This window comes from Heterodontus francisci, chromosome 35, assembly GCF_036365525.1.
Source record: "Heterodontus francisci isolate sHetFra1 chromosome 35, sHetFra1.hap1, whole genome shotgun sequence".
NCBI lineage: Eukaryota > Metazoa > Chordata > Chondrichthyes > Heterodontiformes > Heterodontidae > Heterodontus > Heterodontus francisci.
In genome coordinates this window covers 44,003,434-44,018,085 of record NC_090405.1, presented here as the reverse complement: position 1 = coordinate 44,018,085, position 14,652 = coordinate 44,003,434, and the positions used below count along the sequence as shown (strand labels likewise).

General features: G+C 42.7%; 1 protein-coding gene across 1 annotated transcript in view; it reads right to left on the bottom strand.

The window, feature by feature from the left end:
* Positions 1–14,652, bottom strand: part of LOC137350537 (protein mono-ADP-ribosyltransferase PARP6) — a 70,232-nt gene that overhangs the window by 9,766 nt on the left and 45,814 nt on the right. Inside the window, exons 13-17 of the mRNA XM_068015196.1 lie at positions 13,354–13,421; positions 10,218–10,266; positions 7,181–7,293; positions 5,454–5,526; positions 3,486–3,555 (exon numbers count right to left, since the gene is read on the bottom strand). Of these exons, the coding sequence (XP_067871297.1) occupies positions 3,486–3,555; positions 5,454–5,526; positions 7,181–7,293; positions 10,218–10,266; positions 13,354–13,421 (373 nt within the window). The remainder of the gene's footprint in view (positions 1–3,485; positions 3,556–5,453; positions 5,527–7,180; positions 7,294–10,217; positions 10,267–13,353; positions 13,422–14,652) is intronic.

Genomic DNA, 14,652 nt, shown 5'->3' with positions numbered 1-14,652 from the left:
AGTGGGACCTTGAAAAGTAGGCTGAGCATTCAGCCTCTTCAGCCTGTTCTGCCTTTCAATGAGATCATGGCTGATCTGTAGCTAAATTGTATTTACCTACCTTTGATCTATACCCTTCAACGCCAATGTTCCCTGTAATTTTTATTGAGCACGTGGGCAATTTCTTTAAGTACACGGCTCCTTTAAATTTTTTAGCGTGGCCGTAGAGCGTAGCGGGAACATTGCTTGACACACTTACCTAATTGGGTTAGGGTGGGTTAATAAATCACAACAACAATAACATTCTGGCATCTGATATACATGCAAAGCCAGAAAAGCTTAGCGTTTGATGACTGCTACACACTAACTTTGTCAACTAGTCTGCGTCTTTGTTTCCATGCTTTTGTTGATATTTTCGGTCAATTTAATGATGGCTCAGCAGGCGTGTCCCTCACCAAGTGGAATATAGATCAGGGAAGATTGGGGTTCATTCCCCAGTCTCTGCTGAGATGGTTGGCCTCAACCAGAGTGGCAGTGATAACACTGCAGTTAATCTCAGCATGGATGGAAAGCGGTGAAAGATCAAGCATGGTTCCCACTCCTAATCATTATCCAGTGACTCTCGTTGAAAAGTGTGGCTGTGCAGATGTCAGGAGAAGACAGGATTGGGGTTGTCTCTCAATAGCCCTGCTCCTCTCCTCTCCCAATGCCATGGTCAATCAATGTCTAGTCTCACATGTGAAGAATGGTCACGTGAAATTGTACTCTAGCAAGAGAAGAAATAAGAATGAGGAAAAACATCTTAACTAGTTGTTCAGAAGTTGGTAAATGCCCTGATCTTAATAGATATAGTTGATAAACCAACCTCTAGCCCTGCATCATGTTATGCAATGAATATGTTAAAACAAGATAGCCATTATTTATTGATTGATAACTCCATGTCGGGTCGGGTCTGTGTAAAAAGTGTAAGATGGGAGATTTTGCAAGAAACATCGAATGAAGCACCTAAGGAAATCTGCCAGTTACAGTGATCAAAGTAAAGCAAGAATTAGGCCAATATTAAGATGAAAAGGGCTCCTTTCAAAATCGACAGGTGTAATCAGTCCAATTGGCCGTCCCCGGGAAGATTTTCAGGGAGCAAAAATTGCCATTTGTAGCAAGAACTGTGTCTGTTAAGATTTCCTCACATTGCGAATGCTTTCTTCTGGAATGTTTATAATTTCACCAGAAATACCAAACAAAGGAAACTTTCATGAACGTATTTACAGAATCCCTATATACAGCACCCAGGAGGATTCTTTTCCATAGGTGGTCATTACTTAGGCAGATGGTCTTCTAAAATATATTCTGTCCAATTCTCAACCATTATGTAATTGTTAGGACTAGACTTTGATGGTCACCGTGGGTGGGTGATCTTTTTAGACGTTTGAGACAGGCCACACTCACCTTACAAACACATGACCAAACAAGCCAACACGAAGTTCAGAAACATCAAGTGACAGAACTGAGTTGGAGAGGTAATAAAATCTGTTTTGTGTGTTGTCAAACCATTATGGAGCTGATTGTCTCTTGAGCTGTGTTTCAAAATCATAAGCACGTTCCAAAAGAACAAGTTTCTGATTTTGCTGCACACAAAGAGGGAAAGCCTTCCCCATGTTTTCGTGTAATATGGAGGTAGACAGGTTTTCAGTATTCAGTATGAGATAAAGTATTTAAGCTTCGCAAACAGTGGCCTCTGTGGAAAATTAGACCGGAGGCAAGAATCATAGAAAAGAAGCTATTGGTTAAGGCTCCCATTGTTTTTACAAAGAATTTGAGCTCCTGTTAAAATTATGATAGAGGTGGTGTCTACTGTGAAAAATATTTTAAGGCTAGAAATGACTGTAACACTAGTGTGCAAACACTGACAATGCTATCCCCATTATTTTAAGAGATGTAGATTCATTTATATTGAATGGGTTAATGCTTCCATTAAAATAACAAGATGGAGGAATGCCATGTGAATATTTTAAGATGTCATATGCTAATACAATAATTTCTATAAACTACATATTTTATTAGCAGTGCAGTCACCTGCTCTTACTCACTCAGAATGCATTGCTCTTCAGATCAGTTCATATCTACTAACAGCGTGGCCAAGCAAAGGTTTTGGGTTAAGTTAGGAATTGCGCCAAGGCTGATGAAGCTAATAAGATGCCTCACACTGGGATGGGTAATGGCAGAGATGCCCTGTTTCAGACCATACTAAGTTCCTCTATATTTATTGAAAGTTCCCCATCACATTTTAGGCAAGTTTTGTAGAAATCCCAGCAAAGCCAATAGCAAAGTGTGTCCAGTACTGATCTGATGAGCAAAAGATGGAGCTTAGCTTCTTGATTGCACTGCAATGTGTTGAGTTTTCATGTGTACATTTCATTCTTTAAAAGAAGATCCAATCATTGGAAGGTATCTTACAAGGACAAGACTAGTACAGAGCCTTCTCCTGTGGTATTCCTTTAAATGCACCAGCAGTGTCTGTCACCCAGTTCATTACTTTCTATGTATATTTTGTCACAAGTTGGTCCCCTGGACTGATCAGCACCAACTGAGATTCCCAGTGAGTGAGACAATGAGCCACAGTGTTTCGAGAGGTTAAAAATAGAAGAGTCAGTTGAAGTTGAAGGGGTTGAAATTGCTCTCAGCCGTTCTTTTGTAATGAACAGACTGGCACACTTCTATGATGTTCTTCTGTGCTCTGTGATGATGGCACAGTGGTAATGTCACTGGGCTAGTAATTCAGAGCCCAGGCTAGTGCTCTGGGGATATGGATTTGAATCTCACCATGGCAGATGGTGAAATTTGAATTTAGTAAATCTGGAATTTTTTTTTAAAAAGTTAGTCTAATGGTAATCATGTCAATTGTTGTAGAAGCCTTCATTCATGTTCTGTTGGGAAGGAAATCTGCTGGCCTGACCTACACGTGACTCCAGAACCAAAGCAATGTGGTTGACTCTTTAAAAAAAAAGCCCTCTGAAATAGCCTAGCAAGCTACTCAGTTCAAGGGCAATTAGGGATGGGCAATAAATGCTGGCCTGGTCAGTGATGCCCACATCCCATGAACACATTTTTAAAAACTGCCTTCATTGGTTAATGAATAGATTAAAACAAAGGTGTTGGTTACAAAGCATAATTTCACCTGTTAAATGACCAAAAAGTTTCAATATTTTGTACTGTTTGCAAACTGTTTTTGGGCAATGATCAACCGCATAACAGACGAGTGAATGTTCTCACTGTGGTACCGTGATCTGAAATGGAATTCACCACTCAAATCCTTAATAGTGTATGTGCCTGATTCCAGAACTGTGCAGCTAGGAGTTATTGTAATCAGCCCTGCAATTGTTTCTGCAACAGAGTGAATTGAAATGTTTGACTATTTGAAAAATAGAAAGGGTTATATAAGAGCTGATGACAGATTTTTAAACTTCCTTTGAAGCAGCTGAAGTGAGGTGCACAGAAAAGTCACTTACCTGAGTATCCAAAAGAAATGCTGGAGATTGGGCTGAGATAGATTCCTTTGCCATAGGCTGCACCGTGCAGCTTGTAAGAGACAGCAGTGTGATCGTTATGACTATATATGAGCAAATACTTGGACTGTAATCAAAGGCTTAAGTATATCACGATATTTGCATGGACAGCAAGCTGCATGGAGTACGAACATTACACCTGGTACTCTGTAAAACTAGAAAAACCCATATGGAGCTGTGACCAAAAAAGAAATTCTCGAGGGGAGAATTGTTCACATTAATTATTTCCTATTATTTACGAAGGGGCATTGTCCACTGTTCTCTGCCATGGCTTCTCCTTTGCTTTCATGATCTCTCCTTTATCATTATTTGGAAAATGTATTGAATGTATTTGATCTCACCACCAGCTGGTATATCAGGGTGCAGATCACCCAACCAGGTGTTATAATTTGGAGTCCCTGGGCTCCATTTTCTCCCTTCACCCTTCCCGCCCTCTGGTGTGCCATTACTTGTACATCTCACTGTGTATACTGGAGTTCTATTCCTACACCCCTCTGACTTACCATGGTTCTTCCCATCTTCAATAGAATCCTTAAAACCTCACTTCAAGTCCCTTCATTTAGTCACTGCCAACAAAACTGTTCTCAACTCCTGCTCCACATCCAGTATCTATTATCAGCTTTCTTTGAGTGGAGCGGGGGTGTTGGGACAAATGAAGAGTCATTTAGCAAGGGATACAGTCATCCCACCCTGATACAAGTGCACTTCCTGTCAACTGGCTTCGATGCAAGATTACAACAGCTGTTGTCCAGCCTATAGTCCAGTCTGCTTCACCCCTCTCCCACCCATGTGGTTGTGAGAAATAAAAGGGGGAGAAAGAGGAGGCTTCGGTAAAGCCAAAAATAGGGAAAAGAATCAAAAGGAAAGTGGCATTTATTCAAAATCAAATTTATCAAACGGAAAGGTAATCTGGCCTCAGGGTAAACTTCAACTTGACGACTGGCCACCACGATGCTCCTCAGAGCCTTCTCACAATTATGTTACACTGTAAAGCTCTTTTCTAAATAGTGTTTATACCTGCAAACATGGAGCAGACAATATTACATTGCTTGAATTGAAAACATATAGAGTATAACTCCAAAGTGGTAAGAAATCTGGCATTAAAAAATACCCAGGAGTTATTGAAATGTACTGAGAGTGCGAATAATCCAATTCTCTCTCAAGAGATTTAACATTCAAGAACCACCCGTATAGAACCCCCACTTGGCCAAGCGGAGCAAGATGGGATCAACAGGGTCGGCTGGAACTATACTTCAGCACTTGGTGTTAGACCAGTTCACTGTCTATTTGCACCCTAAGATTAGCCATTCTGACAGCCTGTCATTTTAAGATAGTCATGTTAGAATCATAGACAAAGGAGGTCGTTCAATCCATTGAACCTGTGCTAGCTCTCTGAAAGAGCTATCCGCTTAGTCCTAGTCATTTACCTGTTCTTATCATTTTAATTTTTTGTTTTTCAAATATTTATCAATACCCTTTTTAAAATCCACTATGGATTCTGCTTCAGCTGGAAGGACATCCCATATCCTAATTGCTCTCTACATTAAAAATAAAATTCTCCTGGCCTCTCCTGCTAATCCCAAATTTTATCTGTCTTGTTAATTTATTAACCAGTGGAAATAAAATTACCTTGTCAATATCCTTGATAATTTTGAACATCTTGATCAGATCTCCTCGACCTTTTTTCTCCAATGAAAGGTACCCCAATTTCTCATTTATAACTAAATTCTTTCATCCCTGGTATTACCTTAATGGATCTCTTCTGCAACCTCTCCATGGTTTTAACATCCTTCCTGAGTAAGGTGGCAAAAACTGATAGCAATATTCTAACTGAGAAAATGCTCCGTATATTCTCAAGACACTAGGAATGCAATTGATATTCTGTAATCCCATTCGTAAGGGAATACTTACTTGTAATTTTGTATAAGAAGCATTGACCAGGCCATTTCTCAGAATAGAATGCCAGTTCTCAATGTGTGAGCCACTGTTAAAGAAAGGAAGAGAGAGAGAACCTTTATCACAAATTCATTGGATAGTAAAATACTTCAATCCCCAACATGACTAGAAATTAATAGCATTAATGTGTACTTTTCTCGATCTTCAAGTATGCAAATGCAGGACTTGCTCTGGGGCAGTAATACTGAGAGGCAAAATGTCAAAAGGCTTTTTGAGACCCCTTAGGTAGCAGTCTTCTCTCTGTGTCAGCAGATTATAGGTTCAAGTCCCAATCAGTGCAGTTCTTAAATAGTTGCTGTATTGGCAGAGTTGTCATAAATTGGCTGGCATAATGATAAAGCAAGGCCTTATCTCCCTATCCACCTGGATGTAAAAGATCCCATGGTACTACCTGAAGAAGAGCAGGAAGCTCGGTGGGAGTCCTGGCCAACATTCTTCCCTCAAATACCACCAGCAAAAACGAATTACATCGAGCGTACAGAAACAGGCCATTGACCCAACTTGTACATGCCACACGAGCCTCCTCCCACCTTATTTGTCTAATTTTATCAACATATCCTAGTCCTATCTCTCTCATGTGTTTATCTAGCTTCCCCTTAAATGCATCTGCGTTATTTACCTCAACTGCTCAATGTAGTAGTGAGTTCCACATTCTAGGTAAATTAGATGATAATTTATCTCATTGTTGTTGTTGGAATCAGTGCACAAATGTGCCTTTACTCACATAACACCAGTGGCTGTGCCAGTGTTGAGCGTTACATAAAACAATCTGGATATGCTGTGATTATGATCTGGCGCTATGTAATTGCAGGATTTTGCTGAGGTGCTGCAAGTCATTGTACAACATAACACATAGCTGTCATCATGAGGGTATAGCCGGAATTAGTCATACAGTCATAGAGTTATACAGCACAGAAACAGGCCCTTCGGCCCATCGTGTGTGTGCCGGCCATCAAACACCTAACTATTCTAATCCCATTTTCCAGCACTTGGCCAGTAGCCTTGTATGCTATGGCTTTTCAAGTGCTCATCTAAATACTTCTTAAAAGTCTCTGGGGCTTGTAACTGTCTGGCAGTCGCTTTCTCTGATTTTTCTAAGAGTGATAACGGAACTTGTAAAACTCACACAGGCAACTCTGGTCACCTCATCCAGCAAACATTAACCTCTCTGGTTACTGCCAGTAAATCAGATCGCCACTTATGGATACTCAATTGAAGTGCATGGAAGTATTTCTGAGTGTTATTTTCTCATAAAATGCTGTAATTATTTATTTTGAGCCTTTTTTCATGATTTTCCCATTGTGCAGTACACTTTCCTAAAATCATTCAGCACCAAAGGAGGCCATTTGGCCCATCATGTCTGTGCTAGCTCTTTGTAAAAACTATCCAATTAGTGCCATTCCTCTGCTCTTGCCCCATAGCCCTGCAACTGGTTTCTTTTCCAAGTATTTACCAATTGCCTTTTGGAAGTTACTATTTATTAAACTGCCTCTACCACCCTTTCAGGCAGTGCACTCCAGATCACAACATTTACATTATTGAAAAAAGTACTGCACTCAGGGGAATGTGAAAATAAAAAGTCGACAAGACATCTTGGAATGGCTGGCGAAGGCCAGCTCTTTGCGAATTTTTTTTTTGTTCTTGTTTGCTAACACTCAGTAAGGCAAAGTTCTGAAACTCACTGGAAAGCGAAAGTGCTGCCATACAGCTTTTTGGCAGTGCGGAAACGCGCTTCCTTGGCTGGCGGGCTGCTCAGCAGGAGGAACTGATGCGACGTGTGCATGAATTTCAACTGCTGTGAAGAAAAAGACATGGCAGATTCACGAAGTCACGGTATTGCGGACAGTTACCTGAACTCTCTCCCCCCCCCCCCCCTCCCCTCCCTCAATGACGTCGACTAGTGCAAAGTCATTACACATTGACCTCTTCCACTGCAAAAGGAGCTACATAATTGCAACCCCTCCATTCTCCTGAAGGTGCTGTCTCCATGCTGGAGTATGGGTCTACAGCAACTCTCTGGCACGTCACCTTAGAGACCATCCTAAGTGGCAACATCCCAAGACGGGCTAGACAATGTTCAGTCATGGGCACCTTCCAGAAGAGATCGCTGGGTGGCAACCGAGAGCAGGGACCCTTGCTGATTTTTCTCCCCCCCGGCCCAGGGGCAGTGCAACCCAACTACTGCTCTACTGGGGTCAGCTAGCTCACCGCAGACTGAGGATCAAACCTGGGACCTTCGGGTCTGTATTGCTTTGTACTATGGCAGGCAATACCTCGACTGGCCAGGCCAAATGTACAGTTTTTAAGATGAAAAGTAAAGTATGTTTCAGTCTTTCACTCACAGACCAAATCCCCTTGCAATTAATGTAGTAAAGATGGTGATATTGAGCTCTTTAACATTGATTTCTTCACTGGGGAAGTCAGTGGTTTTCCTTCCTTCCATTTTTTCTGGATTTGATACCCCAAAATTTAAAACAGATATTTTTCAGTCCAGTTTAAAGTTTCACTAGGAGCTAAATTTCCCCCACCACACTCCTGGCACTACAAATATTACAAGATGGCCAAAATTTAACAACATTTACACCATTGGCAAAGATGCAGGCTTCTGCCTTGGGGTACTGGGAGTGGGATGAAGATGTGCCTAGGGAACTTCACAACACAATGTCACAAACACAAACCAGGAGCCTTGAAATCTTTCTGCGAACCTGCACTGTGGTCCAGTGGGATGGTGGCATAAGGATAGCATAATGCCATCAATCTTAGATAAATGAGGAAACAGCACCAGCTTGTGGCTCACAAAGTGCAAGCCTTTGGGACTTCTTCTGGCACTATCTACCATTTTGGGACTGTCAACTTTCCTTATGACTGATTCACCAACAGCAGGGGCAGTACATATTGAATCAATGGCACATGCATGTCTTGCCACAAAATATAATGAATTTTTAATGAACTTGATGCTGCAAGCGATGTTTAACATTGGCAGCAATATCTGCCCAATTTATTCTGCATTTTTTAAAATTTTATTTTAGAGATACAGCACTGAAACAGGCCCTTCAGCCCAGCAAGTCTATGCCGACCAACAACCACCCACTTATACTATTCCTACATTAATCCCATATTCCCTACCATTCTCCTACCACCTACTTGCACTAGGGGCAATTTACCTATCAACCTGCAAGTCTTTGGCTGTGGGTAGAAACCAGAGCACCCGGCAGAAACCCACGCGGTCACAGGGAGAACTTGCAAACTCCGCACAGGCAGTACCCTGCGCTGAAACCAGGTCGCTGGAGCTGTGAGGCTGCGGTGCTAACCACTGTGCCACTGTGCCAGTGACTCTGAAGCAGGAACAATATGAAGGTCCCAGATGCTACTGTGATGATGTGCTTTAACCACACAGTTTAACTTGAGCTTCATTCGGTAAGGCTGCCAAATGAACTGCTAAGTTCTACACTAAATCGTAATGGGAACGCATGCCAATGTGAAGGCTGCTTCAAGCTGCCTTTCATCTTACTGGGATATTATCTCCCTGTAGTTCTGCTCAGATTGGCAGAGGAGCCAAATGAAAGGACCAGACCTTCTCATCTCAAAAACTTCAGGCATTAATGGCTCATTGACTTGTTTTGAGATGATTTGCTTCATTGCTGACACTCACTACAATCCCAGTGCTGCCAACCACCTAAGTGGACATTCTCCATGCATAAGTAAGACAGTGAGTGAGGCTCAGATGTTCGTCTGAATTTCTGCCTGTTTTGGGAGTGGTTAGAAGTGGGAATGGCTCTTGTATCTGCCACCACTTCCAGTGTTTTTCCTGCCAGAATTGACAAGAGATGTTGTATATGCTGGGCCGTTCGCTCCTTCACAATGCTGGCCATTAGTGACCCCATTGTGTTTCCAACCTCCAGCTCTTTTAACGAGGTGGTGGATGGAGTTTAAAAAAGGGACACCTGGCCTGGTACAATGGATCACAAAGCAGTTGACTGCATGTAGAAACAGAGGAGATGTCATTTTTTTTTGGTTCAGCAATCACTGGCTCAGGAGGTGTCAAAGCTATATTGGTACCATACTCCAACACCTGGCGTTGAGATCCCAAATCAGCCCACTGGGAATATTTGAATCATTCGGACAGCTGCAACCCTAAAATTTTGCTGGGGTTGCACTGATGAACAGGAGTCCTGTCTTGAAGTCCTTCCAGCAGAAACCTCACCACAGAGGAAAATCTAGACCTGAGTATCTGAAAGATATTCACTGTGGGCCAGGCATCCAACCAGGGACCTTCATGGTTTGTTTAACTGAGTTTCACACCTTCTAATTGCCACCTAGGTCATCAGGCGAGTGCTCATTGCAATAAAAGCTTTGCCAGTCACCTCTCATGAGAGCAGTGCCCTATTCAACAGCAGTTAGATAGCCGGCTGTTTGAATGAAGGGGTTCCACTTAACTTCTCCAAATGCCCATACTCTCGCCAATGGTCATGCAGCCACATGTGCAGAATAGTAGTTCTGACGAAAGGTCAATGGCATGAAACATTAACGCTGTTTCTCTCTCCACAGATGCTGCCTGACCTGCTGAGTGTTTCCAGCATTGTCTCTATTTCAAATTTCCCACATTTGCAACATCTTGCTTCAGCCCAAAATACTACTTCCCCTTTAAAGATTGCTGAATGCGGAGCAGCACATTAGTCAAACTTGGCAGCCATTACTTAGCGGAATGAAACCACTTACTCTGCTGAGTGGTAGTTTCACGATATGTGACCTGTTGCTTGAGATAATCCTAGAAAACAAACACAGAACAATGCGTTACTAAATTTTCATATTTCTTCCCCAACTGATTTTCTCCCCCAACCCCTTCCCTATCCCTCCCACCCACCTGATAAAGTATTAAGATTAATGATCTGTTATTGGAACCGTTTTGCTGAAAACCGCACTAAAATTGGGAAGAGTAGGGCCGAAATTTTACACTACCCCAACAAGCCGGATGGTGGCGGGGGGTGCGGCATAAAATAGAGCGGGAGGCCTTGGGAGGCCTTCCTGATCCGCCGCCGCCTCTGCCCCACTTTACGTAGGGTGAGGGGGCAAAAAATGGTCCGCCCGCCCCAGACCAATCAAGGCCCTTAAGTTGCCAATTAACGGCCACTTAAGAGCCTTCGCCCACCTCCACGCTGATTTTACGCATGGCGAGTGGGCGTCCTGTAGCCGAGAAAGGCTGCCCGTGAAAAGCTGTCAGGCTATACGTGCCCCGGGGGTGGGCCCTGACTATCAGGCACAGGGTACCCGATTGAGGGCTGCCTCTGCTTCCCCAATCACTACCAGGAGCCCCCCCTTCCTCCCAAACAACCACCCTTGCCTCGCCAGGGCCTGACCGATGACCCCCGGCGAGGCAACCCAAACTTACCTGAACTCCTGGCTCCACGTCCTCGGCTGGGCTGCCGTCCCAGCAGTGGCCACCACTCCCTGTGGCGCTGATGGGACGAAGAGCTGCGGGCCCGCTGATTGGCCGGCAGCTCAATGAGGCGGGTCTTCCTCCCTCAAGCAGGTGGAAGTCCCGACTCAGAACAATTAAAACTTGGGGACTCGTAAAATGTAGGACGGATCCCCAGGCTAGGTGGAAGCGGGTTCGCCACTGGCTTTTACGTCGGTGGCCAGCTCCTGTCTGCCCACCATCAAATCCAGCCCCAGGTTTCCAAATGCCCATTGATAGTTTTTCTCTGCAACTGACCTCAATCTTTTATAGACATAAAAGACTTGCATTTAAATAGCGCCTTTTACTACCTCGGGATGTCCCAAGGTGCTTCAACAACAAATGAAATGATAGATAAGAGAGTCAAGGGTTATGGGGGCAGACAGGAAAGTAGAATTGAGACCACAACCAGATCTGCCATGATCTTATCGAATGGTGGAGCAGGCTCGAAGGGCCGAATGGCCTACACCTGCTCCTATGTCCCTATGAAACACTGGTAAGTGTAGTCACAGTTGGAAGGTTGGTTTCTCAAGTGCTGAAGGGCTTGAAGCAATTGATAAAATCCACTTCCATAGACAAGCTCACCCTCCCAACAAACTGAAATAGGACATTGTGAATAAAAGAATCTGAGATAGCATGCCCTGGATGAACCATGAGCCCTACTGCAGTTACTGGATGGCATGCAGAAATTCCACAACAATTCACATCACTTCAGAAAATGGATATCAGCCTCGGCAGAGACGTTTGTGCCAAACTAAATTACTAAACAGGTTTGTTCAGATTTATTTATGGCAGAGTAATATAAGGAAAGTGGTGAGTAAATCAGATTCAGTATTCTGGAACCAATTCACAAAGGGGCAAATGGACAAACCAATCCAAAGAGATCCTTTGAAAATGCCCTTACAGAATTTGGGATAAAACACAAGGAACGCTCTGACTCTTTGAACCAATGGAATACAAAGATTTATGTGCGTATGGCCTACTACGATATTCCATCCCCATTCCTCACATATAACCAGATAAAAACAAACAGGTGATACATTAAATAAGCAAGGCATTTGTAATTTAAGGATAATTTGTCCCTTCAGAGAGTAGACTTTCATCTCTCCAGCCAATATATTGGTTTTTAATTACTTCCAGATCAATGGTGATGCTATGAAGCTAATTTAACTGAGACACAGGAAGGAAAAATTAATGACAATATTTTCCATTTTTTTTTAGTTCTAAACTGACTTCAAGCTTCTGACCATATATCTGTGCCATCAGTAAGATTGCCTGCTTCCACCTCCTTAACATTGTCAGACTCCACCCCTGCTGAAACCCTCATCCATGCCTTTGTTACCTCCAGACGTGACTATTCCACTGCACTCCTGGCTAGTCTCCCATGTTCTACCCTCTGTAAACTTGAGGTTATCCAAACCTCTGCTGCCTGTGTCCTAACTCGCACCAAGCTCTGCTCACCCATCACCCTTGTGCTCGCTGACCTACACTGGCGCCCAATTAAGCAATGCTTCAATTTTAAAATTACCATTCTCATGTTCAAATCCATCCACCGCCTTACCCCTACCTCTGTAATCTCCTCCAGTGGTACAGCCCTCTGAGATATCTGTGCTCCCCTAATTCTGGCCACTTGAGTATCCCCAATTTTAATGGCTCCACCACTAAACACTATAGCTTCAGCTGCCTAAGCCCCAAGCTCTGGAATTCCCTCCCTAAACCTCTATGCCTCTCTCCCTCTCTTTCCTTCTTTAAGATACTCATTAAAACCTAACTCTTTTTACTGAGCTTTTGGTCATTTGCCCCAAAATCTCCTTATGTGGCTCAGTGTCAAATTTTGTTTTATCACACCCCATGGAGCACCTTGGGACATTTTGCTGGAGTCATAGTCATATAGCACAGAAACAGGCCCTTTGGCCCATTGTGTCCGTGCCGGCCATCAAGGACCTATCTATTCTAATCCCATTTTCCAGCACTTGGCCCATAGCCTTGTATGCTATGGTAGCATTAAAGTACTAGATAAATAAATGTTGTTAACGATGTGATATCTTTATTCTTGCTGGTCTTTATCAGTCTTCCCTATTGCCATGTTTTAAGCTTTCAAACAGTTAGTTAAAAGCAGCCTGCAAACATGTTCTGGTGAATCATCCTTTAAGTCTCACCAAGATATTCAACTCCAACTAATCTATACTTGAATTGGCAATACAACTAAGTACATTTCTTTTTCCATTATATTACAGGTATTGCGAGTAGCTGGCATCGATTCAATCCTGTCTTCAAAATATCCCTCAATACACTAATAGATAGTATGTATTGTATGGGTGGAAAAAATGTGAAGTATAATGGTACTGTGTGAGCAGTATTAAAAGGCACTATGCAAACACACACACTAAGCTGAGATACCATTGCAGCAAAGGGTGAGCCAGAGGGTCTAACTTGTCCATTTGTTTCTTGATTTCCAGGTATGATCCCTATAAGAGACATAACAAGTAATTAACCTCTTTAGAAAACTTTGCACTTTAGCCTTGGTTTAAAAACTATATCAATTCAAGAGATCAAATGAGAATGATCCCACTCAACCCACCCTACCACATCCGTCCAACTCTAACCTACATCATAGCACCTAGTTTCTTAAATGACTCCATACGCTTTTGCCTCCACTCTCCTTAAATGAAGAACTACCTCATAATTAGACTTAAATTTGCCTTTCAACAGTTTGAATCTGTCCCATTGTCCTCTGTCCATGGTTTACCTTGAAGTTATGGTCCAGCTTTACCTCTCTGTAACAGTTATCATCTTAGGAATCTCTGAGGCTGCCCATTAGTTGTAACCTTTCAATGTTGGAAAGCCTGAGTTTCTCCAGTGGTTTCTCATAATTTAGTGCTCTAATGCTAGGGATTGGTCTTGTCTCTCCTTTCACACAATCTCCAGTGTGTGAATATTCCCTTTGTGCTTCAATAACCTAAACTGGTCACAACGATCAAGGTGTAGTCTGGCCAGAGTGTGGACACTATTTGATTTTAGGACCTACACAGTGTGGCTAGTTAGATACAAATTCAAAATAATGCATTTGCATCTGTACAGATTAATAAAACAGCTCTGGGTAAAAGATAGAAAGCCAGACACAGCTGGTTATGTGTGATTTGTGCAAGTCTCAATTTCTACGGGTGCAGTTTTTGCATCCCCACTAAACAAGGGACCTGGCAATTGTGAGTAGGCATTTTTTAATGCACATTTTTACATGGTTACAATACCCATTCATATCATACATGCTTTCAATATAAACATGTTTTCTGCATATTTCAGCTTGACTTGATTGGTACCACTCTCACCTCTGAGTCAGAAGTAAATGGCTACAAGTCCCACTCCAGGGAAGTGAACGCATAATCTGGATTTCAGTGCAGTACTGAGAGAGTGCTGCATGGTTGGAGATACTGATTACCTGCTCAGTTAGATGTGAGAGGGGAACAGGGGGAGGTCCTTTGACTCCTCAACCAACATCGCCAAAAAAATTCATCTCATTACTGTCTGTAGGACCTGGCTGTGAGCTCAAGTTAATGTTTGCTCATATAACAGAAATGACTGCACTTCAATGGTAAGTCATTGGCTGTGAAGTATTTTGGGATGTTCTGAGGATGTGTGACATGCTACATAAATACAACTTCTTTCTTATCTCCTCTGCATATATGCGTGTTCTAATTA